Genomic DNA, 26,760 nt, shown 5'->3' on the forward strand with positions numbered 1-26,760 from the left:
TTAGTCAGAATTCACGACGACAACTGGGACATCCTCGTCCCTCACTACTGTAACGGGAACATTTGCCACTCGGGGCACAGGGTTGGCAGTTCCATTATCCAACCTCACTTCCAGGGGATAGAGCCTCTGCAATGGGCGTCTCCATTCCGCGGTTGGCGAATTACCAGACTTGACTCTCACCACTGCACTTCGAACATGACCATCTCGACCAGAAAGTAATCGTTCGATCTTCCCAAGCCGCCACTGCTGTCTCGGGGTTTTGTTCTCATGTAGACACACAATATCTCCCACTTGCACTTTACGGACAGAATTTGCTCTCTTTGAGTAGCGATGGTACTCTCTAAGTTGTGTGAGATACTCAGACTTCCATCGGTTCCAAAAATGATCCAGTGTTCGCTGTAAGAATTTGGCTCTTCTTGTAAGTGTTCCCTCAGTTTGATCAACTTCGTTCGATGAGTTCTTTGATGGTACTGACAAAATTCTGCGGCCCACAATCAGGTGTGAAGGTGTTAATGGTTCCTCCATTTCATCGAAGACATATGTCAAGGGTCGTGAATTCAAGGCTGCTTCCACTTCTACAAGGACAGTAGACAGCTCGTCATAGTTTAACCGGGCATTTCGTATGACCTTCTTCAAACTCAACTTGACTGATTTTACTAGACGTTCAAAGAAACCACCCCACCAAGGGGCCGCTTCGACATTGAACCTCCACTGTGTACCGTCGCACTGACAATATGCCTGCACTCTTGAATCCTTAAATGTTTTCTCATTGTCACTGACAATCAAGACGGGAATTCCTCGTCTCCCTTTAAAGCGAGTAAGGGCTCTGATAAAACTTTCCGCACTCAGATTTGGGACAAGTTCCAGATGAACAGCTCGGGTTGCAGCGCACGTGAACAAAGCTATATAGACCTTGTTCAAATCTCCATTCTTTGAGAATACATCCTTGACATACATGGGCCCAGCGAAGTCCACTCCTACTCGAGTAAAAGCAAAGTCATCGCTCAATCGAAATTCAGGAAGAGGGGGGGGGGGGGGGAGGAGGAACCGCATAGCTTCTGCCCTCTAACTTCTTACAAACAGAACATTTTCCTATCGCAGTTTTCACAGTCTGCCTTCCTTTTGTTACCCAGAATCTTGACCTTAGCTCTGTGAGAGTGTCCCTCACACCATTGTGAAGAACCTTGAGATGACAATCATTTATCACTAGGTAAGTTAGTCGTGAACATCTTGGAAGGAATATTGGAAAACGAGCATCATACGGAATCGGGGCATTTTTAAGACGACCACCACACCTCAGAATTCCCTTGTCATCTGTAAACAGTGATAATGAGATCTTGACCTGGTCAAAGTTCTTGTTGTTGTATACAGATTTCTGAACCTCCTTGATCCAAAGCTCTCTTGCACAATCCACCTCTTCATGCCTTATTACTCCATCCACTAACCTCTTCTTCATTTTACTTTGCTTGAGATTAGAAACAAATCGCACAACATATGCAGTGACTCGCACAAGTCTTTGAAGACTACTGAACCTTTCCAAGGGAATGATGCAATCAAGATTTAGTGACTTTTCTGACGTCACCTCTCCAGAGGCAATGTTTGCAAGAACTGTACCATCATGCTGCTTTGTGTGGCTGTTACAGCTTCCCTTCTTCAGTTCTAGGCAAGGATCTGAATCGTCACTTGTGACTTCAGCAGAGTTCATCGCAAGACTTGGCCACCACTGCTTTTCCTTTCTAAGGAACTCAGGACCACTCCACCACAATTGGTTGGTGATCAGTTTCGAGGTCATCGTACCACGTGAGCAGATGTCAGCTGGATTGGATTCTGTGGGGCAATAATTCCACTGAGTTGGCTTTGTAAGTCGACGGATCTCAACCACTCTGTTTTGAATGAATTGCGTGAATTCTCTGTTTACACCCCAAATCCACCACAGAACAATTTGCGAATCTGACCAGAAGAACACAGCATCAACTTCCAATGTTCCGTCAAATGCTGTCAACACAGTATTGACCAGTCGGGCCAGAACAAGAGCACCTAGTAACTCCAGTCGAGGTATGGTTTCTCCATTTATCGGAGCAACTCTGGTTTTTGACGATAAAAGCTGGGTGAAGACAGTCCCAGTAGTTGTTTCAAGGCGTAAATACACAACTGCTCCATAGGCTTTCTCACTTGCATCCGCAAAACCATGGAGTTGAATGCTTTATAAATCTCCTGATGACAAGCCAAGGTGGTAGTGTCTCCTCACTTCCACCACCCCCACCTTCTTAGCATCTTGAACAAGCTTTAACCACTGTTCATGGATGAATGAATCCACGGGGTCATCCCAACCCACTCTTGTCTTGCAAATAGATTGAAAGATGATCTTCAGTAGAATGATGACTGGACTAATTAGTCCCAGGGGATCATACAACTTGCTTGTTGTACCAAGAATTGCTCTCTTCGTAACTGGACAAGTATTGCTAGTTTCTAGTGGAGAGGCCAGATCCAAGAGTAACAAATCATTTCGTCTATCCCATCCAACTCCCAGTACTTTCAGTTTTGCTGTGTTGGGGTTCTTTGACGTCTCAAACGGGGAACTCGAGAAGGTTTGATCTTCCTCTTGAACAGGGTGCTCCTTGACAGACTTGCTTGTAACTTGAGAAGACTGGCTTTCAGATTGTTCAATTCTTTCCTGAAGGGCTTCAGAGTTGGAGACCCATTTTCTCATATTGAAGCCTCCGCTCTTGAAGGATGACTTCAGATTCTCATACATCTCGAAAACAGAATTGTCAGAATCATCTCCACCAACAAAGTCATCCACATACAGACTTTTCAGAACTCTCTCAGCAAATTCTTTGGGGATGTCAGCAGAAGTCAAGTGATGACGAATTGTTGCATTCAATAGGAACGGACTTGCGGAGACGCCAAATGCAACTCTTGCAAATCGATAAACTTGTAGGTTCGGGTGGCTGCTTGTGACATCATCAACCCACAGGAAACGAAGATAGTCACGATCTTTGGGGTGAACTGAAACATTTAGAAAAGCTTTCTCAATGTCTCCTATGAGGGCTGTCTTGTGAGCCCGGAACCTCAGGAGGATGTCATAGATGAGGGGAGATAGTGGTGGACCAGCATACAAACAGTCATTGAGACTTGATGTGTTCTTTCCTGATCGTGCACTGGCATCATAAACAAAACGAAGTTTTGTGGTGTCCTTGTCCACGCGAATCACTTCATGATGAGGAATGTAATGTACTTTTCCCACACCATTGTTGACACCTTGATCCACAGGTTCCACAATTCCTTGTTGTTGCTGATCTTGGATGACATCATCATAGTGCTTTAACATCTCGGGCTTTAATTTCAGACGTTTCAGTAGTGAGACCAACCTTGATTTGCACAAAGCAAAATTATCTGGAAGCAGCTCATGGTCCTCTTTGAAAGGTAGCTGTACTTGATATCTTCCTTCAGTGAATTCAACTTCGCTAACAAATTTGTCATACAGAGACGAACCTTTATCTCGAATGCCAAGTGACTCATAGTCCCAGAATTTTCCAAGTTCAGAGGCAAGTTCATCTTGACCGACGACACTTGCTTCCACTTTCAGTACATGCGTCGCAGTAAGATTCACAGTGTTACCATTGTCACGGTTAGACACAATCATAGTGGGTCCGGAGAGGACATATCCTAGCTTTGTAGCAAGAGCAACAGGTTCCCACGGTGCACCTCTCACAATAGTACCTTCGACCAATGACCAATAATAATCAGCACCAATGAGAATGCTGATGGGCAAATCTCTGCCGCCACACCTGTCGACTAAACTGAGGTCATGCAGATGTTCGTAGCTAGACTGAGCAAGCTCTGTGGGTTGTTGGGTCAGAGGGCCACATATGACTGGCACCACATAGGCTTGAATGTACACAATTGCATCGCATCTGGTTTTGATACCCACTTGAACAATTTCACATGTTCGTAGCCTGGCGTCAGACTCACCAAAGGTTTTGATTAGAAGTGACTCTCTACCAATTACTGATAACCCCAGTTTGTCTTTAAGGTCCTTAGTCATGTATGATCGCTGACTGCATGAGTCAAAAACCAGACGAACACTTAGTGGAAAACTGTCATTATCCGGACGCACAACTTCAGCGGTTGCGGTTTGCAACAACACCGACCCTCTAGACTGATCCACATACATACTAGTAGAGACACTAGCCACATGTTCTCGATCTTGCCCACCCAGGGTTGGATCAGGGTTACCACAAATTGCTACATGATGGGCACCTTGACATTTAAGACACTTCATAGGTGCTTGACAGTTACGTGCCAAATGTCCTTGCTTGAGACAGAGAAAACACTTGCCCTTCCTTTTAAGAACTTCCCTTCTAGATTCAATACTTGTGACAACATTACATTTAGAGCTCTGATGATTTTGATTACAGAATGAGCACCAAACACGAGGAGACTGTTTATTCTCAGAACTGTCAGTGTACAAAGCTGATGTAGAAAATGGCGACTCACCTCTCTGATGTGAAGGCCTGGAATCCTTGTTATTGACAAGACATTGTTCTCTCAGTTGCAGTTCCTTGTGAAATTCACCCAGAATATCTTTCAGATTCCATGTCTCCGATTCCAAATTTCGTGTGATAGCGATCCGAAATTCCTCAGGTAATTTCTGCATAACGATTGGTGTCAAGAAGCAACCATACATTTCAGATGAGATTTCCATACTTTCCAATCCACGAACATGAGATTCCACTGTGTCGTACAAGCTTCGGAGTTTCTTTACTTCGCTTATCGATTCCACCTTGGGGAGTTTAGTGAGCACTTCCATGTGGCTGGAGATCACTATCTGTCGATTTCCGAATCTTTGTTTAAGCAGTCCAACTGCCTTTTCGTAGTTTGCACTCGTCAGGGCCAGACCAGCGATCGTACTACGCGCGGTGCCAGTAAGAAGTGACTGCAAATAATTGAATTTATCCACTGAAGACAAATTTGGGTTCTTATGAACCGCAGACTCGAAAGATTCCCAAAAGGGATACCAGTGTATGGGATTTCCGTGAAACTTCTTAAGCTCGAGCTTCGGCAACTTTGCCTTCGAAACGTGATCTTGAGAAGTTCCCGCGCTTTCGGAAGGAGGAAGTTGCGCCACAGAAGGGAATTCCTGACTCTTACCCTGCATTTCTTGAGCTTCCAAAACAGATTCTAACTCAACAATACACTCCTGAATGGAACTCATTATCTCACAGCTCTCAGAGACTTCGGTATCGATGGTTTTTACGTCGTCCACCAGCTCCACAATTTCGCGGTCGAGCGATTGAAGCTCCGACATTTTCGTTTCAAGGGCGGTTCGAAGAAATTTCAGCCTTTTCACTTCGATGGAATTGCCTTCAGAGATTAGCCCTTTGGCTTGTTCAATAGTTTTCTGGACGAACTTTTGGTGACCATCGCGAAATTTTTTCAAATTCCTCAATTTCGGCGGCATAATTGGTCGCCCACGTGCTTTCAGCTAGTGCAGCTTTGACTTCACAACAGCTTCCTTTGAGACGTTCTTCACAACGCTAGAATCCCAGTTTCAATTCCCGGGTCTCGGCACCAAATGTATAAAACGTATTCAAACGACACTTTCGTAGATAAAGACTCTATTCAAAGACAAAAACACTCCAGAATACAATTCAAGAACAACGACTTCCCATTAGTTTTGCATTCGTTCCCTTTCAGTTCAGTGTTCGAGGGGGGTAAAATCGTGTCAGTCACGTGACAAGCTCGGTCCCAGTTTTCAACATGGAGCACAGCTGCATGTCTGCACAAGACTAGTTTTCAACCCTATGCAGGGCGCTTTAAAATACCCGCATCTATCAAGCGAAGCACTAATGTTGACGCTTAGCTTTTTAAAGACATTATAGATGCGTTTAAGGCACACAAGTTGAATGAGTCATAAGCAATTGGATGAGTTAAATGACACTTGTCAAAAATATCTGCAGCTTGAATCTCAGTGGTTGTTGTGTCTTGTTGGAGAACCTTCTCCTGTCTGTTTCTGAGCTTTGAAGCCATTCGCGAGAGAAAGGATTAAACGTGGCAAGGAGTCAGGAACTCATCACTGGTGAACCGCCTAATTCTGGCCTGATCTTTTGAGCGCCTCATCTTTTGTGCTACAGTAATTGCTTCGACTTTTATGGCCGTTTCCTGACCCGAGAAAAACTTCTCTTCCGCACTGGTTGTCAGTCTGTTGCCTTTCGCAGCATTTGATGGCATTTCGGGCAGCGAAAGACACAAGTATAATGCTGAACAAAAAAAAAAAACAAGGAAGAGGCTTTTTATTGGAGTTCTGTCCGTATTCTATTTGTAATAAATGAAAATTTTCGGCAAAAACTAATGACTGTCAATGAGATTAGGATAGTTGTTTACAAATATAGTGTGGAGTGATGTGAAGTTTATATGAAATAAATGTTGTGTGGAATGTTGTGCCTCGATCTCTTTGCAGACACAAAGGTTGCCATGTAAGAAATTCTTGTTAAACGGTACAGAATTCGGGACACATTTCATTCTCTGTTTATTTCTCCAGCCCGTCTTTATCTATCTATTCAGTGTAACAAGTGTGGGCTTCGAAATTACTAACAAGGAGCTGCGTTACCTAACCTTAAAACCCCTAAAATCTGATACAAAACTTTCATATTCCACCGTGATATAAGTACTAAGAGTCCAGAATAAATGCTTATAGCAGTTGACATACATTTATTTTATCCTAAATAGCTGACGATTGTTGAGGCTCCATAGTGGGAGGGTGGAAGAGCGGTGGGGGGGGGGGGGGGGGGGTTGTCGGTGTATCCCTTATCCTATTAATTTTTGTCCTAAATATCTTGTATCCTGTTAAATCCAGCTCAACAATTTCCTACTCAATTAATGTCCTGTTTTATCTGATCTAAACATGCTCTACCCCATTAATATTTCCCCTAAATTTATTCCATCCTATTAACTTTTTACCCAAACATCCAGTATCCTGAAAACCCCTAATAGGGCCTCACTGATGAACTGATCAAGCTGATCAAGATACACAGATCATAATCTTTTGACCTGATACTGTCTATCGTTTTCTTTTTTTCGTTTTTTTTTTTAATACACGACCCCCCTCCCCCCCCCCCCCCCTACCCTGCAAAAATAAACTAGAAAATACCTACAAGCAGAAGCTCATGTTCAAATCATTCTGGGAAAGCCAGTTACTACAATAGTTTAGCCACAGAAATGCGTAAAATGGCTTTAATGTTGGTTACATTTTCACTTCCTACCCACCCTACCCCTACCCGTTGGAATGTGCATTTGTCAAATGTAACGCAATCTGTGGAATAATGGCGGGTGCACAACAGATCAAAACAGAACTGAGCTTAAACGAGTTCTTGATGAGAATCCTCGATCAAGAGGAGGATTTTAAAGGCTGCTAACAGAGTTCTGGGTCAGTTAGGATCTCAGCAAATTGTTAAACTTCTTGTAAACGGCGGCTTATGAGGCGAAAGACAAATAATATTGATAGATGTTATGAAGCGGGCTTCGGAGAGTTGAAATCTGCTTAACCGTGGCGATGTCTGAGAGTGATTTCGTACACTAATCACCGAAAATGTGGCTGAAACATACTGAAAATATAACATGAGGCATCGTGGAACATCCTGTTGTCGACATGTCGCGAGGTAAGTGGAATATATCATTATTTTCTCTGTGCATCGTTATTTTCACGTTATTATGCTAATTAGGACGGCGGTCTTTGTTGACAAAAGCACAGCTTAAACTTCTTCTTCTAACATTTTACAGTTTTAACTGCCCCAAAATTTTACTGCATGTTTTTACAGGTGAGACATTGCTCTTTAAGCGGAGGGTAGTTTTGAGATCTCAAGTGATGTACTTTTGGCGATATTTTCCTTTAAACTTCGCCTTTTTTATGGCGCTTCATGAGTAGTCCGAAAGGGAAGAAATTTAAAATTCCGTAGAAAAATCAGGTGATGATCAAACTGCCAAAACAGCCTCTCAATGTAACAAGAAACATTTGCTTGTCTCGAATAAAGGGCTTTTACCCGGATTTAGATCGTTTTCTTTGTATGGCAAATTGTTAAAAATGTGCCCTAAAATGGCCGCTGAAAGCCCTCTCAGAGGGGCAAAACCAAGATGGTGGCCCCAGCGCTAAAATACGAATCGAATTGAACTGAAAGTTATATTTTTGTGAATCACTTATCTAGATCATTCATCTGAGAAAGTTTGAGGAATTTGATTTTTTCTGGTCCAAATGGCCATAGTTGAAAATTACAGAGGGCGCCTCTTAAATCCCCCACATATACCTACACAGCAATACATCTCATTAGTCCCCTACATATACCTACACATCCTACATCACATTTATCGCCTAAATATACCTACACAATCTACATCTCATTAATCCCTCACATATACCTGCACAACCTACATCTCATTAGCCCCTCTACAGATACCTACACAACCTACCGCTCATTAATCCCCAACATATACCTACACAGCTTTCATTGTATTGATTCCCAACATATAATTACACAGCCCACATCTCATGAATCCCTCACATTTACCTTCACATTTTGTATCTCAATAAATCGTTTCTAGAGTCATTACTCACTATATTGAGTGGTTATCAACTCATGTAGAACCATGTGGTCTTGAAATATCTTGGAACAAGTCAATTGACCATCGCTATTCAAGTTTTCCTTGGACTTGTAACCTGCGAACAGGCTCCCGGTTGGGTTAATGGGTTCAGTGCGAACTAGCCAAGTGTGGTCTAGACCGAGCGGGGAGAGCCGAGAGCGAAACGGTGACGTGGGGAGCGCAATTCGAAGAATTCGTTTTTTCGCGCTAAACGGCTCGCTTCGCTCGCCGGATTATTTTTTTTTCCGTCCCCGCCGGTTTTTTTTTTATTCTGCCCTCGCTGGGAGCCTGTTCGCAGGCTAGTTCACTTGCCGTGCGTTCAGCCGTTCGACCGGACACCGAAAGGAATGTTTTCGCGTGAGTCACATATTTGCCGATGCATTTTTGTGGTTTAATCGCCAAAGTTCTTCTTTTAACGACGCTTTTAGGGTCGAGAAGGTAAAATTGGCGATGTGCTTAGTTCTTCTTATGTGAGGCGTGATTGGTGAAAAAAATCCCCCGTGATGCGTGATTTAATAGAAAAATTCAGTGTCATGCGCAATTGGTACTCCACCTTTGCCACCCTCACTCTGGTCTAGAGCCGCAAAATGGCGCACGACCTGTGTTTCGTTGAAGACTTTTGAACGGCAACGGATATACAACTGCATCGGTTTTTCTTCAAATGGCTTCAAGTAGTGGATCAGGAGGAAGATCTCCCAGAACACTTCGAGAAGTCGTCAATTCTAGCAAGGTAGGACATGTTTAGCCATAGGTTACAGGTGAACCTAACTTCTAGCCGGCTTAAGTGACTAAAACTCTCCTCGCAGGGCAAATAACATGAAAGCTTTCTGACAGTTATTGTCACCACTTCCCAAGAAATCAAGTTATTTTATCTTTCATTGTTTTCGCCAAAGATGAAATTTAATTTTGCTAAAGAAAAATAGGGAATAAATAATGTATAAAGAGCGATTATGTCTACTGTTTGTCAGTAAAGAGTGGTTATAACGACCCATCAAAATCTAAACGCTGGAAACTGTTTTGAGCCACCTTGAATGCTCCTATCAACAATGCTGGATTCTACTTTGCTTTGATTTGCTTTGAAAAGCAAAGAAAATTAAAGGTGAAAAATAAGAAACCACCTATGAAATTAACTTTAAAAGTGGGCTTTATATTTCAGTACTTTAAAAAGTTCACTGGTATAATACATAGGATATACACTGTATCAGAAAACATTTAAACGTGATATTAACTGCGTTTTTATTTTGTTTGGCAATTATTGTCAGGCTTGTCAACAACACCTTCAACATTCGCTGCTTCTGCGAGTCAAACGTTGTCGAATTCAGTCAAAGAAGGACAGCAACAACTGCCACTGGTACATATTATTCAATCAGTTTGCCACAAGATTGTCAGTTCATGCATCTATTTATAAAATTCCTGCTGTCAATCAAACGTTGGTACACCCTACTTTCACTGTTAATCAAACACATTTCCTTTCAAAACCTCCAACTGCTCCACTGAATGTGTCGGCAACAGCGCCGCAGAACATCTCAACGACAGGTCTAATGCATATATCGTGTATAAATCCATCAAGTGATACAGACTCAAGATCGTTGCTTGAAAGCGGTGTGAGTCAAGGTAATAATTGATCCTTTAAGAAAAAAAATCCAAGATGACAATTCACAACAGATAGACAGATGATGCGAACTGAGAAAATCATCAACTACAGTACTTTCTCCTCATTCATTTACCATCAAGACAAGTGTGCGGCAATCAATGAGTGAGGTTATATTGAAACTGCAAAAATCCTAAGAAGGCATATAAAAATAATTATAATTTCGTGTTCATTCAATACTCAAACGTTTGGTTGCGAACCTGTTTCAAGGATTAAGAAAGCGAAGAATTTTGGTTTCTAATTGGAAGTTTTCTTTTTCTTTTTGCGGCAGGTGGGACTTTAATTTTTCTCATTTTGAAGCTCACTCCCCCTCATTGTTTAATGATTCAATCGGCAGACACACAGTACAGAGTGTAGGTGGAGGATTTGGCTCTGATTCAAAGCAGATGCTGCCATTTTTTCAACTCTCTAACTCCCTTTCGATTCAGTCAGTTCTCAAACATTATGAAGTGCTCATTTTTTAAAAGAATAAATAAATATATAAACTGAGCAATACAAACAATCTGTCAACTAAAAATTTAAATAAAATTGATTGTGTTGATAATTATTGCTATTTTTCCTTCGAATGTTTTTGTTTCATTTTCAGCTAATCTAACAGCTCAGATGTTATGAGTGTTTTGGATCAGGAGAAAACTGCAGCGAGGACAAGGTATCAACCAACAGCGATAAACAAATTGTTTGCGGATCGGTTGAAGATCGATGCATTTTAGTGTACTCACGTGACGAGAACCCAGAACAGTTTAAAATAAACTGCAGTCATCGTGATACCTGCAAGCTTAAGGAAGCAGTAGCACAGGCGTACGGACCGGCGAGGGGGGAACGTGGGGACTGCAGCCCCCCCCCCCCCCTCCCCCCCAGTTGTAGAAAGTTTTGAAACTTTTTGGGCAAAACGCTGATGATTCGGGGAACAGTACTCGGGAGAAAACATTCCAAGAGGTTGTCTTTGCCAAAACGGAGTTAAGGTCAAACGATATAAGGATCCAGGTATTCTGTTCAGGAAAAGCAATGTATCGTTTAAATGTGTATCGTGGAAATCCACGAGATGGATATTATTTCTATCAGCAAAACAGTGACAAAAGCAAACTCGTTCCCAGAGCCCGCGTTACCCTCCGTTCCGCTGGACTAGGGTAACGAGGGCTTTAGCATACAACAAAATAATCAAAGCAAACTTAACCTTAGAACGTCCTCAGGTAAAATGGAACCCTGTTTTGAATATCAATCCAAATTATTTTGTAAAGGAGTAAGTGCTGCATGTTTTTATGTAAAGTTATATGCATATTTTGATATTTACATACCTGTATTGTAACTTGATATAACGCATCTTGTAAATATGTAAATACAGAAAGTAATTGTGTAATTAGAGTACAATAGAGTACAGTAGTGTAGGCAGAGTATCTGTAGTATTTGTAGTGTTTGTAATCGTATTGTTAGTTGTATTTTTTTGTGTCATAAAAAAAAAAATCAAAGCAAACGAAAACCAACAGTTTTGTTTCTGTGGTGACTCTGAAAAGAGCCGTTTTATAATTTTCTTGAACTTCTCGTACGAGGAAGAATTAACGGTTTAGGGTCGTTTCGATGTAACTCGTTTAGATACAAAGGGAAGTGGATTCGGTACACAGCTTACTATACAGTAAGTCATTCGACACAAACTAAAGTCAATTCGATACAAACTGAAGTCAATTCGATACAAACTGGAGTCGTTTCGTAGCAAAAGTAAACAAGAAGAAATATCCCATGCAATGAAAGTCTTTTTATCTTCGCATCGCATACGACAGCGATTGATCGAAAGAATGTTATCCCAAAAGGAGAAAAATCATGTTTGTCATGAGATAGCCTGCGCTTCGCTCTCCGAATTCTACAGTCTCGTTCTCGTCCCCTCGCTTCGCTCACCGAACCTTTTTTCCGTCCTCGCAAGGAGCCTGCGAACAGGCTAGCCTGGAGGTCTCGGAACTTTTTCCGCTAGCTGAATACGCTGACCTTGTTCTCTGAAACGAGCCCGATTTGAAGGGAAGTCAGTCGACGAGCCTCACGGTGGAGGAAATCGTTCACTACAAAACAAAAACATTAATGTCGCTTGGTATCATAAAGTTTTGTATCGAATTGCCTTCAGTTTGTACCGAATGTATCGAATCGACTTCGACTTGTATCGAAGCGCTTTTGTTTTAAAACGACCGGAAACCGAGTTAACTGTTTCTTTTATAAGTTTCTGATTTTACTAGGCTGTCGATCAAGGTCACAGAGCATGTGAGGTTTCTAAATAACTATTTTAACAGTTTCGTTAGACGTGAGAATTGTAAACGTTCTTGTTTTCACCGCGATTTGAGTGCGTTTTTCGAGCAATAAGGTTACCACCCCCCAAGTCCGAAGGTGCCCTTACGCCTATGAGCAGTAGAGTCCTGTCACGAGGCCATGAAGACAAAGAAACTCGAATGCAGTGATGTAACATGCTGTGACTCTGACGTTCGCAATAAACCAAAATATTCAGGTTTGTCATTCGGAATTACGGTCATTTCGCCCCGAGTCATTGTACTCTAACCAAAAGTTAGAGTTCACCACCTCAGCTAACCGCGCTTGGCTTGGCATGCAGTGAATGAAAGAACGAGGAATAATCTAAATGTGCGTTGGAACGAACTGACTTTGAGCGATCTAACAATGGAGCAAAGTGACCGGATACCGTCATTAGCAAAACGTTACCAATTTTCACAGCTTTCAAAAAAATTACAAAACGAAGATGGTTTTACATGTATACTGCTTTGTTACTGTTCTACCGCTTGTCTTTCGTTTGTATCTTTGGGCGCTTTCCATTCGACGAAAAATTTGGTTTGAATTTCTGTTCAATTTTCCGGAATTTCAGGGTAAGAGGTCAATCTCGCGACGTGTACCTAAATTTTCAGAAATCTCTTACCGTGTCTTTGCGGTCCATTTGATTTTCCTCCCAGAATTTCCGGAATTTTCGATCGAACGGTTCGCATTGGAAATTCCACAATTTCCGAATTTTTCGGAAACTTTCCAAGGAAATTTTCATACCATAGTGCTACAATTTCTGATTTCAGCTGTTTCAATTTACTTTAGAAAAAATAAGTTTTTTTTTATCAAATATTTATTCGATAAAAAAAAAATGTATTATTAGGGTGTCGAATGCATGATATGAGGCGGGTCTTGTGTTCTACACGTATTTCGTATTCATTTTGAAGCAATCGCACAAAAATGTATCAGATTTGAAAAATTATACTGAAAGTTGTTATTTGATGGTGTTTAATGATTCGAAAGCTGGTACTTGTGGTCAGTCATGTTCTTACATTTGTTTCTATCATTATGTGTTTGTCATTGGACGAATCCCTTGGACTTTGGTGTTATGCTCACCAGGCGTACCTGCTGTGGTAATATGATTACCACATGAGAAAAATAAACCGTTATTTTGACAAAAGTGCCTACTCAAATGATTACTGATTCGTTGTATGAAGTAATCAAGCAATATCTATTTTTATTTGTTTTCCAGTTGTCTAGCAAATTGTCAACTTAAGATCAGCAATTCAGTTAAACTAAGTTTCCAACCATAGTGCCATGGACCCCAGTGCCCCAAGATATCTTCATTCCAATAGATACTTAACCAACAATACCTATCTGCCAATAATGACACTGTTTGGAGAAAAATTCAAGATTTGCAACTTATCACAACTACGTCCCTCAATTTTAGCAGTATTGTGATCAAAGAGGACTCCCTTGATGGCGGAAAGTACTACCGACTGGCAGTATTTGTTCAAACTACGGACGGTCAACAAGGAGCCGTGAGTGCTCACGATATCTCCACTGCGTCACCACCAACAGGGGGAACATGTTCCGTCACTCCGTCAAGGGGAATCGCATTGACGACTAATTTTAAACTAACCTGTAGTGACTGGAAGAGTGACAGCACACTCTTGTCTTACCATTTTCAGTATCAACTTGAGAACGGTCCATACAGCATAATATATCATGGTTTGAACAACACCGTTATCTCATGGCTGCCACCTAGAAAATAGCCGTAAAGTTCGTTGTCATAGTGACTGATAAATACGGTGCTTCTGCTCCAGCAATTAGTAGTATATCCATTATGACGTCACATTCAATAAACATTGCGTCAAATTTCGAAATCAAGATGTCACAAAATCAACAATTACTAGACATTACTTGTGATTTTCACGTTTTGTAGGTTGAACCATCTCAGCTGTTGAGACCAGAGAAAATCTCCAAACTTCTAACAGCAAACAAAAGCCTGTTTACTGAGGTAGTAAAAGATGGGGCCCTAAGCAAAGTAGTACAGAAAACAAATGCAGTCCTTCAAGTTCTTTTAGAAGATATTTTTATGGATTCAATCAAAAAAGTCAAGGTAGTTCAACTTTCAACATAAAATCAAGGTTAATTTCAACTTTGTCTTTCGCACCAGTTGGCATTTTAGACACCTCATTGATTTGTAATGACGCAACTTCATTTGATTGGTTAGTTGTTTTGCTTTACCCTCTTTAACTAACTTTTATCTTACAGCTCTTCCATATTAGTGGGGTGACTTCACATGACATTATTAGAAAAAAGTGCGTTCCTTAATCGTACGTCATTCTTGGCATCTTGCTTTGTTGAAGGTAGCGTAAAGCACGAACTCAATTTATCGAAAATAGTCAAGTTAACTGACGTACTGAAATCAGTCAAGCAAAAAGAGAGAAGAGGCAAAGGATTAATAATGGTTATTTAAATAGATTTTTCTCTCTCTCAATTCGAAACAATACTCCACATGATAAAATGCTGAAAGAGATACAGAACATACGCTTATTCATATGCGGAAATATATACATTAAGCTTTTCTCATACTCATCACGCTATGTTTACAGATTCAAGACTTCATCATCGAAAACATTGTCTCACTGGAAGTGAACAGTATCCCAGACCTTTTGCAAAGTTCCTCCGTGATAGGGTCTGCTATTCAAGAAATAGTAAAAATGTTTCTCAAGTCACTGGTGAGTGAATATTAAGATGAATACCGAAAACGCCCGCTTATAAACCTCCCTCCCCGCTTATAACCCCCCCCCGGTTATAGGACCATCTACATATAATTAAAAAAATACATCGGGTTATTAAACCCCACCCGAATACAAGCTCCCCCTCCCCCTACAGCTTTCCTTAATTTGAATTCGTTTTATTATGATGTTTAAAAGCTTAACACAAGCAGTCAACACACCTATAGCTCGTTTCGAAACGTTTTATTATTATAATAATAATAATTATTATTATTATTATTATCATTATTATTTTTTTTATTCCGGTTATAAGCCCCCAGGAATATAAGCCCCTCCGTTTGTAAGCCCCCCCCCCCCCCCCCAAAAAAAAAGCCGTTACGGAGTTGTATAGACGTAGGACTTACAAGCGGCAAAATATTAAGATGATGAATATCAATATTAAGGAGTGAAGATGAAACGTAGAAGGTCAAGTGGAACGTTTGGCACGCACTCCAAGGAACATCGCAAACGGAAAACTATATCTGTAAAAAGTCAAAAGTCATCATCTGTATGCAACTTATGAGACCTAATATTACAAAAAGTTGCTCATCCCTGATTCCTCGCATGATATTTAATTTATATAAATTTCATGATCTCGGTTACGACTTGTCCTTTACCGAGCAATGATAACATGAATTTTTTTTCCACTTTGGCGGTGAACACCAAAAAGCATAATGTCCTCGATTAACAGAAGTTCATGAGCAACTGAGGATTTCTATGTTAAATAAAAGTGTTAAAATGTTAAATTTTGAATATTTATAGTGGTCGATGCACTTATTAGCTACAACTAGCTAGTTTTCAGGTATGCTGGTTTGCACCATATAGGCTAGTATGGAAAATATTTGTAACGGTTACGACAAGCTTTCAAGCCAATCTGAAGAACACGATAATCAATTTTTCTTGAGGATGGCATTCTGGTTTGGTTTTTTACTTTCACCGTTACTTCTGCTTTTTTATAGCTAAGATAAAGTTGTACACTCCGACATAAAGCAATCCATGTAAAGTTGATAGCAACCCACTTTTAAGGATTATAATTTGTTATCAAAATCAGGACATTTCCAACCTTCGATCCAACAAAAAATCTGAAAAGTTTGAATCTTTTTCTACGCATCATTTTCATAGGTATCTTCGCTATCTGCCATTAATTCAAGTCACTCTTATGGAGAACCGCCCAATTGAAAAATAAGGCAGACATACTGCTGATCGCTCAATCCGCAGAAAACTTGGCTTCATGTCTTAACAGCTTGCTGATGGCAGGAACAGTCATCGCATCAAGAGATTTGGGCTCTGGTTTTCAGCAACAGCTATAAACGTTAAACCTCTTACCTAGCAACGTCTTGGCAAAACAATCCAGACAGTCAAGTTGCCCTAAAACTTAAACTTTTGCAAAGTTTAAGCAATTTATGTGGCGGAGAGGTGTAAGTCAGAGTCACCATAAATTTTCGAAAATTTCATGTGTCTCTGAAACCCCTCCACATAATTGTTTGAATGATTATCATGATTCGATAATAAAAATAATATGGGGTAACAGAACTAGTTTTTGAGTTAAAAGTCTACAAGCACTTAAAGCTAAAATTAAGGGTGTTTCTCACAGGTTGTACTGGTGCTATAGTAACCTATTATTCCATAAAGATTACCATTGTTGGTTAACCAATTGCTGGGCGTTTTTGTGATACCAACATTGAAGCATCACTTGATGTGGTAGTGTGGATCTGTCAAAGTATAGCTGTTGCAAAAGCGCAGGAAACTGTCGCCAGTCACTTCAACTAAAACGGAACACAACGATATACGACGACGTACGGCGTGTTCTCCTGCGCGTGGCACGGGCTACATGTTTCTTTTTGTCTCCGCGTTCTGATTTGTCTTACTTGTTGTCATTCACGGAACGTGATTCCTTTGATGGTCAGTCTATACAGCACTTATATCATGTCTTTTTTTTTTTCTAGTTTTCATATGTTTGTTTTTTTGTTGTTGTTGTTTTCCTCAGGGTGAAAGTTTAGTCTAGACTTCCATGGAAGTAATCAGCCTGGTTGGAGACGCGGTGTTAACCATAAGAGTCCCGGATGAGCAAATGATACCGACAGAATTAACCATGACATTAGGGACTTTAAGCAAATCGCTACGGCTGGCGCTGATACGGCTGCCGGAAGTAAATTTCCCCCAAAATGAGACACTGCGCATGTACGTCAGTTGCATCCAGCCGTAGCGTGAAATCTGACTACGTGAGTCGGGATGTTTTGCCGTAGTGGCTACTACGTCGGGTTTATTTCGCTTCTCTGGCCCTTTTCAACGGACATCTCGGCATTTTAAGAATTACTTTAAATACTATATCCTTTAAACTCAGTTTAAGTCAAAGATTGTGTCAAGGTTGCCTTGCCATAAGCTTGTAAATCCGTATCCTGAATTTACGGTAAGTTTTGGCAAAGGTGTTGGAATGGCGAAGCGAGTCAAGTGAAATATTCGTGTTGAGCACGAGGTTGTTTTTCTTCGGTTAAGTTTGCTTTGAGGGTTTAGTGAAGATGTTTTATATCTGGATAACTATACGATGCTATTTCGCTTCTTTGAGTATTGATATATTTGTGTTCTTCACTCGATATTCTTTGAGATATTTGTCTCTGAAATTATATATTTCATCCATCAAATTGTTATATTACAAAGGGTATGGCACTGTTCCCTTTCGCTCCGAAATAATCTGTTCGTCCTACCGAATAACCGTCATCGTCCTTTGAGCGAAGCCATTTGGCTGTGAGAAACTAAATAAAAGAGATTTTAAACTCTTTAGCCGATGTTTCTTTTATCTTTGTATTTCGCTTTACTCGCTAAACTTAAAATTTGGCAGATCGCGACCACCAAGACGTACTCTCCCCAGACCTTTTCAGTCACGGCAGCCGTAGTAGCACCAGCCGTAGTGATTTGCTTAAACTCCCTAATATTAGGTCGCCATAGCACGGATAAACTTGTCGGATTAAATATTCAAGGAAAAGATGGTAGATTTTTTTTCCGGCTGATAAGAAAGCATTGGTGTCTAGAATACAAGGAGCAAGTTTTGTTGATACTCGGGTAGACAAATCGATATTTTTATCTAATATAAGAAGGTTCGAATACCTTGTTAGTTCCAATCTAATTTCCGAGGTCGTTTACGGGAATCAACAGCCAAGAGGGTGGTAGTCAGTCCACCATTTTGGCTGGCCAAATACCAAGGTTCAACCAAACAACGTGCAGTCAATGAATTTATTTATTTATTTATTTATTTATTTATTTATTTATTTATTTTCATTCAATCCTTACACCTGGGACAGTACTAAGCAAAGAGTCAACTCTGATGTCTTAGCTCTGGACTTAAAAGATGACACACGCAAGCCGATCAAAGTATCGAATCTCTCAAACAACGTCATCGTCGTTACACCATTAAGAGGCTGTCCGTGTAAGAACCGACCACTCGATTTTCGGCCGAAAACAGAATTTCTTCAAATTTTCTGTGTGAGACAGTTAGTCCATATGATAAACAAAAATAGCAATAGTTTGGTTTTAAGTGCTGTTTTTCAATATTTCTGGCGACGATTTCCAAGGACTAAAACCGTTAAAACTGTTCTGTTGAGAATCAAATTTTGGCGTTGCGATGAAGGCGCTGAAAACTTACGCTTTTACTCAAATGCAATAAAACTTACAGACAATTTTATTTCATGTTTCTTCTTTTGATTAACGATAAAATATTTAAAAATCGGGCTCAAGAAAAATTAATTATGATTTTTTGAAAATGCTCCACAAAGAGCCTTCGTAAAATTTAAGCGGGCATGCTGCTGATTGAAGGAGGTTTCTCAAAAGTGTAACGTGATCTGAAGCCCTGACCAATATCCATGTTTAGTACTAGGGCTAGTGTACCGAGAACAAGAAAACAACTTTGGGCATTGACGTTTTGGAACTACCGGAGTTCCATCAACATAGCTAATATTCAGCCGCGAAAGCTTGCGTGACACAATTTTGCACCGATTATTGTTCCTAAGTTTCCTAGCACACCATTTTTTGATCCATTTGAATGCCCGGGTTCTAGGTCCAAAAAGTTTTGTCTCCCGCTCTTCTTAAAAGAATTGAAATGAAAGAAAATATTTATGAGATTCCAAAAACATATATATATATATCATTTCAAGTTTTTAACATGTCTTGTTCGAAAAAAACTAACTAAGTAATTACAATTTGAAACAATAAAAAGAGGAAAGAATAATCTGTGTACACTACAAACGTGTTCTTGTAAGTCTAATTTATGGAATAATTTCAAAATGTTCAATTTTAAAGCTGTACAACTGGTTCAGGCCATTGCCTCGAATTTTCCTGGGAAGATTATTCAATCTTCCTTTGCATCAGCATAAATGAAATTTGGGACATATCTGTTCTAGTGCTTGACAGGTTAATTAACTTTCCTGTTTTCTCACACGGTCCTTTCAACGAATTTTTGTTTGTTTTGTAACTAATAATGAATTTATTGTGAACTGACTGGAGAAAAGGCTACTTGTTTGAAAACAAAACATTTAAACACTACGATAAATTTGAAAATGAAAATGGTTTTTAAAACATTTATTTAGAAATTACACCCTTAAGAAAGTTGACTTGTTTTGCGCTAACCCTTAACGCTGCACGCATTTCAGTTACGCATTGCAAATATGTATTGCTGACTTATTCTGTAACCATCATCGACTAAATTAACTGCGACTTGATGAGTAGTAAAAACTAAACTGTTTGAAAGAACATTAAAAAATTACCAAAAGTTTGAAAATGAAGATGAATATTAAAACATTTTACATTTTAGAAATTACGTCTAGGAAAATTGGCTCGTTTGAAACAACCTTGACAGTTATAAAATTAGCATTTTTAAAATGTCATATAAGAATAGTGTTTTACGTGGATTAATTCGACTGTTGTCAGTTTAGAACAGCAGTGAGTAAATAATACTCTCTAACAATACAGTAAAGCCAAAAATTAAGGAAGGCTCTGGTAAAAGCTGTAAAACATCTGAATTTCCTTCTGTTCCGGGCTTCAACTACGTAACTTCAAACAATCTCTTTTCTTCTAAAGTGGATTACAGTTAGGCCTTTTTGCTTGTTAGGTTTAAACAGGGAAGATATCATTGATTATTCATCACGCAGGTGTACGTATTCAAATTAAAGAAACCGTCTCTTGTCCACTTTCGTCCAACCAAAAAAGAGTTTATCCTGCAGCAGAACTTAGCAGGTTGAGACTGTAGCGTTTGCTCCCTGAAAAAAAAAGCAGAACAAAACATGTAAAATGAGCCTAAATTATCAAATACTCTATTTTCTGCTATACGAAATGTATGGTTGATGTTTTCATATATAATATATGTAGCAGTTTCTTACTAGTCCTGGCTTACTTTTCAGTGTTTACCACGAGAGGAAGTCGCAGTTTGCAAAAGCAAGACAAACCCTTCTGGTAAGCCCTTCCATGTATTGCATGACTGTAAAATGTTTTTGCGAAAAAAAGTAAGCTTGATTATTTTCGATTCAGAGTTATATATAATGTTTCCAGTGATACTCATTCGTATTAATTGATTGTCGCCTAAGTATTCAGCCTTAATGCTTGAAAATAATGGATTTTCCTCTTTGCAGAAGGCACTAAAAGTTGTTCAAAACTAATTCGGTTTTAATGCTTGAGGCATCAAAGCCTTTCAATAATTTATCTCTGGTGTATGGGTTTACAGAATGTGAAATTACGCCTTCATTCCCAAGTATTGGCCAGATGTATGTGCAAGGTATACGGATCCTTTTCTGTCCTTGTTATTTGTTGTCTGATAACGGTTATTGAGTACGACCGTTGAACTGACAAACATCAGTGTTAAAGAAATGCCAAAGAGAGCGTACCGGATAGCATGATAAATGAAATGCTTTTATTCGCGAAAGAAAGCTGTGAATAGTGACGCATCTTCAACTACATGAAGAGCAGTTAGTTCAAGTCAATTTTTCTCTTATTCTCCTTGGAAGTTTATTCCATCTTCTTTTGCATCCGCGTGTATAACTGAATGAAGTTTGGAGCATACAGTCTTACGTTCTCGGGGAGATAATGGTTCTCTTATTATCTCACAGGCTCTTTCTACACACTGCTGACACACAACATTCATGTATTGCCTAGACTTTAACAAAGACAATTTTTTTCTAGGCAACATTCAAAACCTACGATAAGTTTGAAAATGAAAATGGTGTTAAAATATTAAGAGTGCCTGCCTGTAAAAATCAGACAAATTCTTAATTTCGCGGCAAGGGTCGAAAATTCGATTTCGCTCATACTCTTATGGTAGATAGGTTAGGGCATGACAAAAACTACTGGATAGTTTTTTTGGCAAAATATCCTTTTATTTCAAAGAAATATGCAAATTACCAAATTCCGTTAAAATCGTCATTTGACGCACCAGTTTATTAAACAAGTTTGAGAGCCTCGCATGCAAAACCACATCATTCTTCCGTCTTTAAAACACTCAAATATTTTTGTGCAATGTTTAAATGTGTACTGGGTTGATTTTTGGGAATGTTGCGTTGTCTTTTTGGGTGCACAATAATTAAATTTCGAAGACATGTATTTCATTCAATTAAAAGTACTTCGTGAATATAATTAATTTTCAGCATGTGCGAAACCTTCAAATGGACTAAGCTTCTGGTGGTTGAATTGCAGAAGGATGGTCTACAGTTTCCTGTAAACATTTCTTTGGGCAAATGATTGTGAGCGACGCGAGAGCTTTTCAAAGTACGTCAAAAACGCAAATATTTGACCATCCGTCGTCAAATTTCAATTCGCGGGTTTGACGTATATTTTAGCATGCGCCACATGACTTGACCTATGTTAAGTTGAAATAGACACAAAGCTGATAATTTCGAAATGTTCTAACCTTATTTGCTGTAAAAGGCAGGTCCAAAGCCGATTTAACGTGTTTCTCTCACCATTCGTCGCACAAAAAGCAGAAGTTTGTTTTTGTTTACATAACGTCCGATGTACATCGCCAACTGTCAACTTATTTAACGGTCGAATACGATGAATCTGTGACCCTCGTTCGACACATAGGATCACCACTGCATCTAAGTCAAAAACGGCTAAGTCATTCGTAGATAGTGGCTTGCTTTGCACTACACCAAATTATTACGTTTGATCATCATGGTTTGATGGCTTGAATCCTTGCTTGCAGCGGTTCCTTGTTCGTCACGCAATTCTGTCATCCCATTTTAGGGGGTAGGGGTGGGACAATTTCTATCCTAATACGTAAGGCTCCGTACGGCTTGGAATCACTGGGAGCACACAATCGTGTTGAGTAGGAAGAGATTAAATTAAGAAAGGAAAAGAATGAATAATTTATCATTTCCCCTGTTGTTATCTTTTTCTCGACCACCGCTACCTACCATGCCCCTGCGTAATACTGTAACGTTAAACTCGTACTTAGGTCTTTTCGCGCTGTGCAATTAATTTTGGTTTACAAGTAATACAGTGGGCTACCCTCGGGGAAATAGGTGGCGACCGCTTAATGGGGCTAGCCGCTTAAATAGAGGTTGGTGTACCTTGAATATTTAATTTTTCACTATCGGGCTATAAATTTCTTGGTGAACATGGAGTCAATTCAATACAATCATGATAGACGTGTGTTTGAATTATCACTCGTCATGCACCTTCAATTTCAGACTCTTATCTGCCATCGCCCTTTCCAAAACAAAGTTCTTAAATTTTGGGTGGCCGCTTAATAGGGGTAAAGACAATAATGAAACCGTTATCAGAATGACCAAATGATGGCCGCGGAGGTAACCGGTCAATAGGTGTTTTATTTACAATATTTCACTGACGATAATTTTGGACTGTATTGACAACAGTCCTCTATTTTCTGTTACATACCAATGCCTTGCCACTAAGCAAACAAAATACGCCAAATAAAATGGCATGGCCAGGGCTATTTACTCACGTAATTACTAATTAAATTTAGTCTGTTTTTCTCACGAATTACACACGTTGTGATTTCCTATTTTTATTTCAGCTAGTTCTTGCTTCATTAATCTATAACTTTTTTATGGCGATTTTCTTAAAATTCTAGTGAGTACAGGTACTGGCTTTATCAGTTGTTGTCTGAAACATCAGAACGTACAACAAACGTGATTTGGACCGAGGCCACGTACACTATAGAATATGATTATATAAATATACACATATATTATTATATATATGAAAAAAACAGATGAACAATGATTAAATTGTTTCACGTATCCTTAGAGTACTCTATACAAAATAGATCAAAATGTGCAGCATATGCCGTGACAGCATTGCGTGACGAACAATAACGCCTGTAAGATTGTGCTGCGCCGACACGCTTATCAGCAATGGTCAGCAATCGATCAAACGCAATATTTTGGCGCAGCGCAAAGCAAGCAACTATCTACAAATGACTCAGCCGTTTTAGACTTAGATGCAGTGATGTTCATATGCGCAGAAAGATGGTCACAGATTCATAGTATTCGACCAATAATAGGTTGACAGTAGGCGATGTACATCGGACGTTAACCTTGTGTAAACAAAAGCAAACATCTGCTTTATGTCCGACGAATGGTGAGAGATCGACTAGAAACACGTCAAATCGGCTTTGGACCTGCCTTTTACAGCAAATAAGGTTGGAACATTTCGAAATTATCAGCTCTGTGTCTATTTCAACTTAACATAGGTCAAGTCATGTGGCGCATGCTAAAATATACGTCTAACTCGTAAATTGAAATTTGACGACGGGTGGTCAAATATTTGCATTTTTAACGTACTTTGAAAAGCTCTCGCGTCGCTCACAATCATTTGCCCAAAGAAATTTTTACAGGAATCTGTAGTCCATCCTTCTGCGATTCAACCACCAGAAGCTTGGTCCATTTGAAGGTTTCGCACATGGTGAAAATTAATTATATTCACGAAGTACTTTTAATTGAATGAAATACATGTCTTCGAATTTAATTATTGTGCACCCAAAAAGACAACGCAACATTCCCTAAAATCAACCCAGTACACATTTAAACATTGCACAAAAGTATTTGAGTGTTTTAAAGACGGAAGAATGGTGTGGTTTTGCATGCGAGGCTCTCAAACTTGTTTAATAAACTGGTGCGTCAAATGACGATTTTAACGGAATTTGGTAATTTGCATATTTCTTTGAAATAAAAGAACATTTTGCCAAAAAAACTATCCAGTAGTTTTTGTCATGCCCTAGCCTATCTACCATAAGAATATGAGCGAAATCGAATTTTCGACCCTTGCCGAGTTATTTTCCATTTTTATGGACAGGGACTCTTAAACATTTTAGAAATTACGTCTGAGAGAATTGTCTTGTTTGGGCTAATCTTTGACAGTTTATAATAAAAGAATTTTAGAATATTGTTTCGCTGGGTTAATTTGACGGTTTGACAGTTTAAACAGTCGTGAGTAAATAATAGCCTCATAAAAATACAGTAAAACCCAGAGTTGAGACAGGCGCGGAGACAAGGTGTAAAACAGTAAGTTCTGTTTAGTTCTTTGGACAATGTGTAAGCAAAGAAATTTTAAGATGAACAAGAACTAGATTTTTTTCAGTCAATCAATATGCTGCTAAAGAGTAATCTAACGTTAGGCTCTCTTCCTTCTAAGGTTCAACAAGTAAAATATCATTAATTATTAATCACGTTGGCCCGTGCGTATTTTAATTAATCAAACTGTGTGTTGTCTTCTTTGATCCTCACAGAAAGGGCATTTATCGTGCAGCAGGAATCTTTAGTTTGAGACCGAAGAGTTTGCTTCCGAGAGAAAATACAACAAAACAGGTAAAATGGACCCAAATTGCCAAATAATTAATTTTCTTTCATTAAAAATGTGTCGTGGATGTTTTAACATCTTGTTCATCATTTCAGTGTAGTCGGTTTACCACAAGAGCAAGACACAGTTTGCACATAGAAGGCAAAGCCTTCTGGTAAGTTATTCTTAATTAGCACTTTTTTAACATTAGGTATTGGATAGTTGTAATATTTTTTTGACGAAAAAGTCATCTTGTTTCCAGTGTTACTTTTCCCACTGTTTCGTTAGTATTCGGACATTACGCTTGAAAATTATGAATAAGGCATCATGAAAATTTTGTTCAAACTGATGAGTTCGGTTTTAACGCTCACTTTTTTAATAACATTTAAGCAAGTCAGCTATAGCCTATTGGCTATATGATATTCTGTCAGATATTTCCAAGAATTAGTCAGGTATATACGTACACGTGCAAGCATTACAGATATATATATATTTTTTCGTTCTTTGATATATAGTATGCTGTCTGAAAACGTGCGACCAGAAAGGTTAAGCCATATACATTTCATAAATGAATTGGAAAAGATTGGAAAAGGTCTTGGAGTTAGTCGTGGTTGTTATTTCATGTCGGGTGGGCCAACTCCGACAAATAGGACATATACAAAGTGTAAAATGTTTGTTTTTTTATATATATATATATTACTTAGATTTTGCTAATTTTCTTTCGTTATTTTCGAAACTGTATTTTAAAAAAAACTGATAGATTCCGAATTCATGACGGACATTCATAGCAATGAAAAGTCCATACTTCTCAATAAGGTGGAAAGAAAAAAACGTACTCTAAAATCTTGGACAGAATTTTATTCCACCATGCCTTGAATTCTCCCTTTGTTTGTCGATTATATTAACCGCCTGGATTCTTCGCATCATAGCGGTGGCCCTGTCGAAAGGGCGTCTTTTTTAAAACAGTTTTCCTTAGGAATCCATTTCAAACCCTCATTACTTAATAGAAGACATGAAGAGCAGTAGAATACGAGGATACTGGTAAGGTAAAGGTAAAGTCTGCAAACGAGCCAAGTGGCCCATCAGGCCGGAGCTTATCCCGGTTTCTGTAGCATGAAGCGACTAGGAGTATTTCTACTCCCCCCTGGATGGGATGCTAGTCCATCGCAGGGTTACCCCCAGCATTGAGTTCGCCGGTACCCATTTATACACCTGGGTGGAGAGAGGCACTGTGAGAGTAAAGTGTCTTGCCCAAGAACACAGCACAATGTCCCCGGCCAGGGCTCGAACCCGGACCGCTCGATCCGGAGACGAGCGCACTAACCATGAGGCCACCGCGCCTCCTCACGAGGATACTGGCGTGGAAATGAAATGTATATTACCACGTCTGATAAAACGTTTTTCCTTTCGAACGTTCTGAAACCTTTCTGGAAATAATTATTCGCGAGCTGAGGGTTTGACATATGTTAAGGCATCTTGCAGGTTAATTGTGAGGTTCACCTTAAATATGTACGCGGATAGTCTGCCAAAATTTTTAAATTCCAGCTTTAGGTCGTTTAGCGTATGAAAATGTGCGTGAGTCTTGGATGATACCGAATGCAAAATATCTTTGCGACTATCCGACTTGAAGAGTACAGTAACCTTGCGTTCAAGACTATACAG

General features: G+C 39.5%; 1 protein-coding gene across 1 annotated transcript; it reads right to left on the reverse strand.

Moving 5' to 3' along the window:
- On the reverse strand, positions 1–5,670 carry LOC149115079 (uncharacterized). Its single transcript, XM_089283890.1, has 3 exons — positions 2,264–5,670; positions 1,171–2,104; positions 1–977 (listed from the first exon to the last, which is right to left on the reverse strand). The coding sequence occupies exons 1-3, from the start codon at positions 5,462–5,464 to the stop codon at positions 1–3; spliced, it is 5,112 nt and encodes a 1,703-aa protein (XP_089140016.1). The 5' UTR covers positions 5,465–5,670.
- Positions 5,671–26,760: the final 21,090 nt, after the last annotated feature.

This window comes from Orbicella faveolata, unplaced genomic scaffold (genome assembly GCF_042242905.1).
Source record: "Orbicella faveolata isolate gen_17 unplaced genomic scaffold, um_ofav_v1 contig_13, whole genome shotgun sequence".
In the NCBI taxonomy this organism is placed as follows: Eukaryota; Metazoa; Cnidaria; class Anthozoa; order Scleractinia; family Merulinidae; genus Orbicella; species Orbicella faveolata.

Coding starts and splice junctions, on each gene's coding strand:
- LOC149115079 (XM_089283890.1), bottom strand. CDS start 5,464: ATGCCGCCGAAATTGAGGAATTTGAAAAAATTTCGCGATGGTCACCAA. Junction 2,105..2,263: donor TTGTTCAAGATGCTAAGAAG/GTGGGGGTGGTG, acceptor GTCTTCACCCAG/CTTTTATCGTCAAAAACCAG. Junction 978..1,170: donor TCTCAAGGTTCTTCACAATG/GTGTGAGGGACA, acceptor TTACTCGAGTAG/GAGTGGACTTCGCTGGGCCC.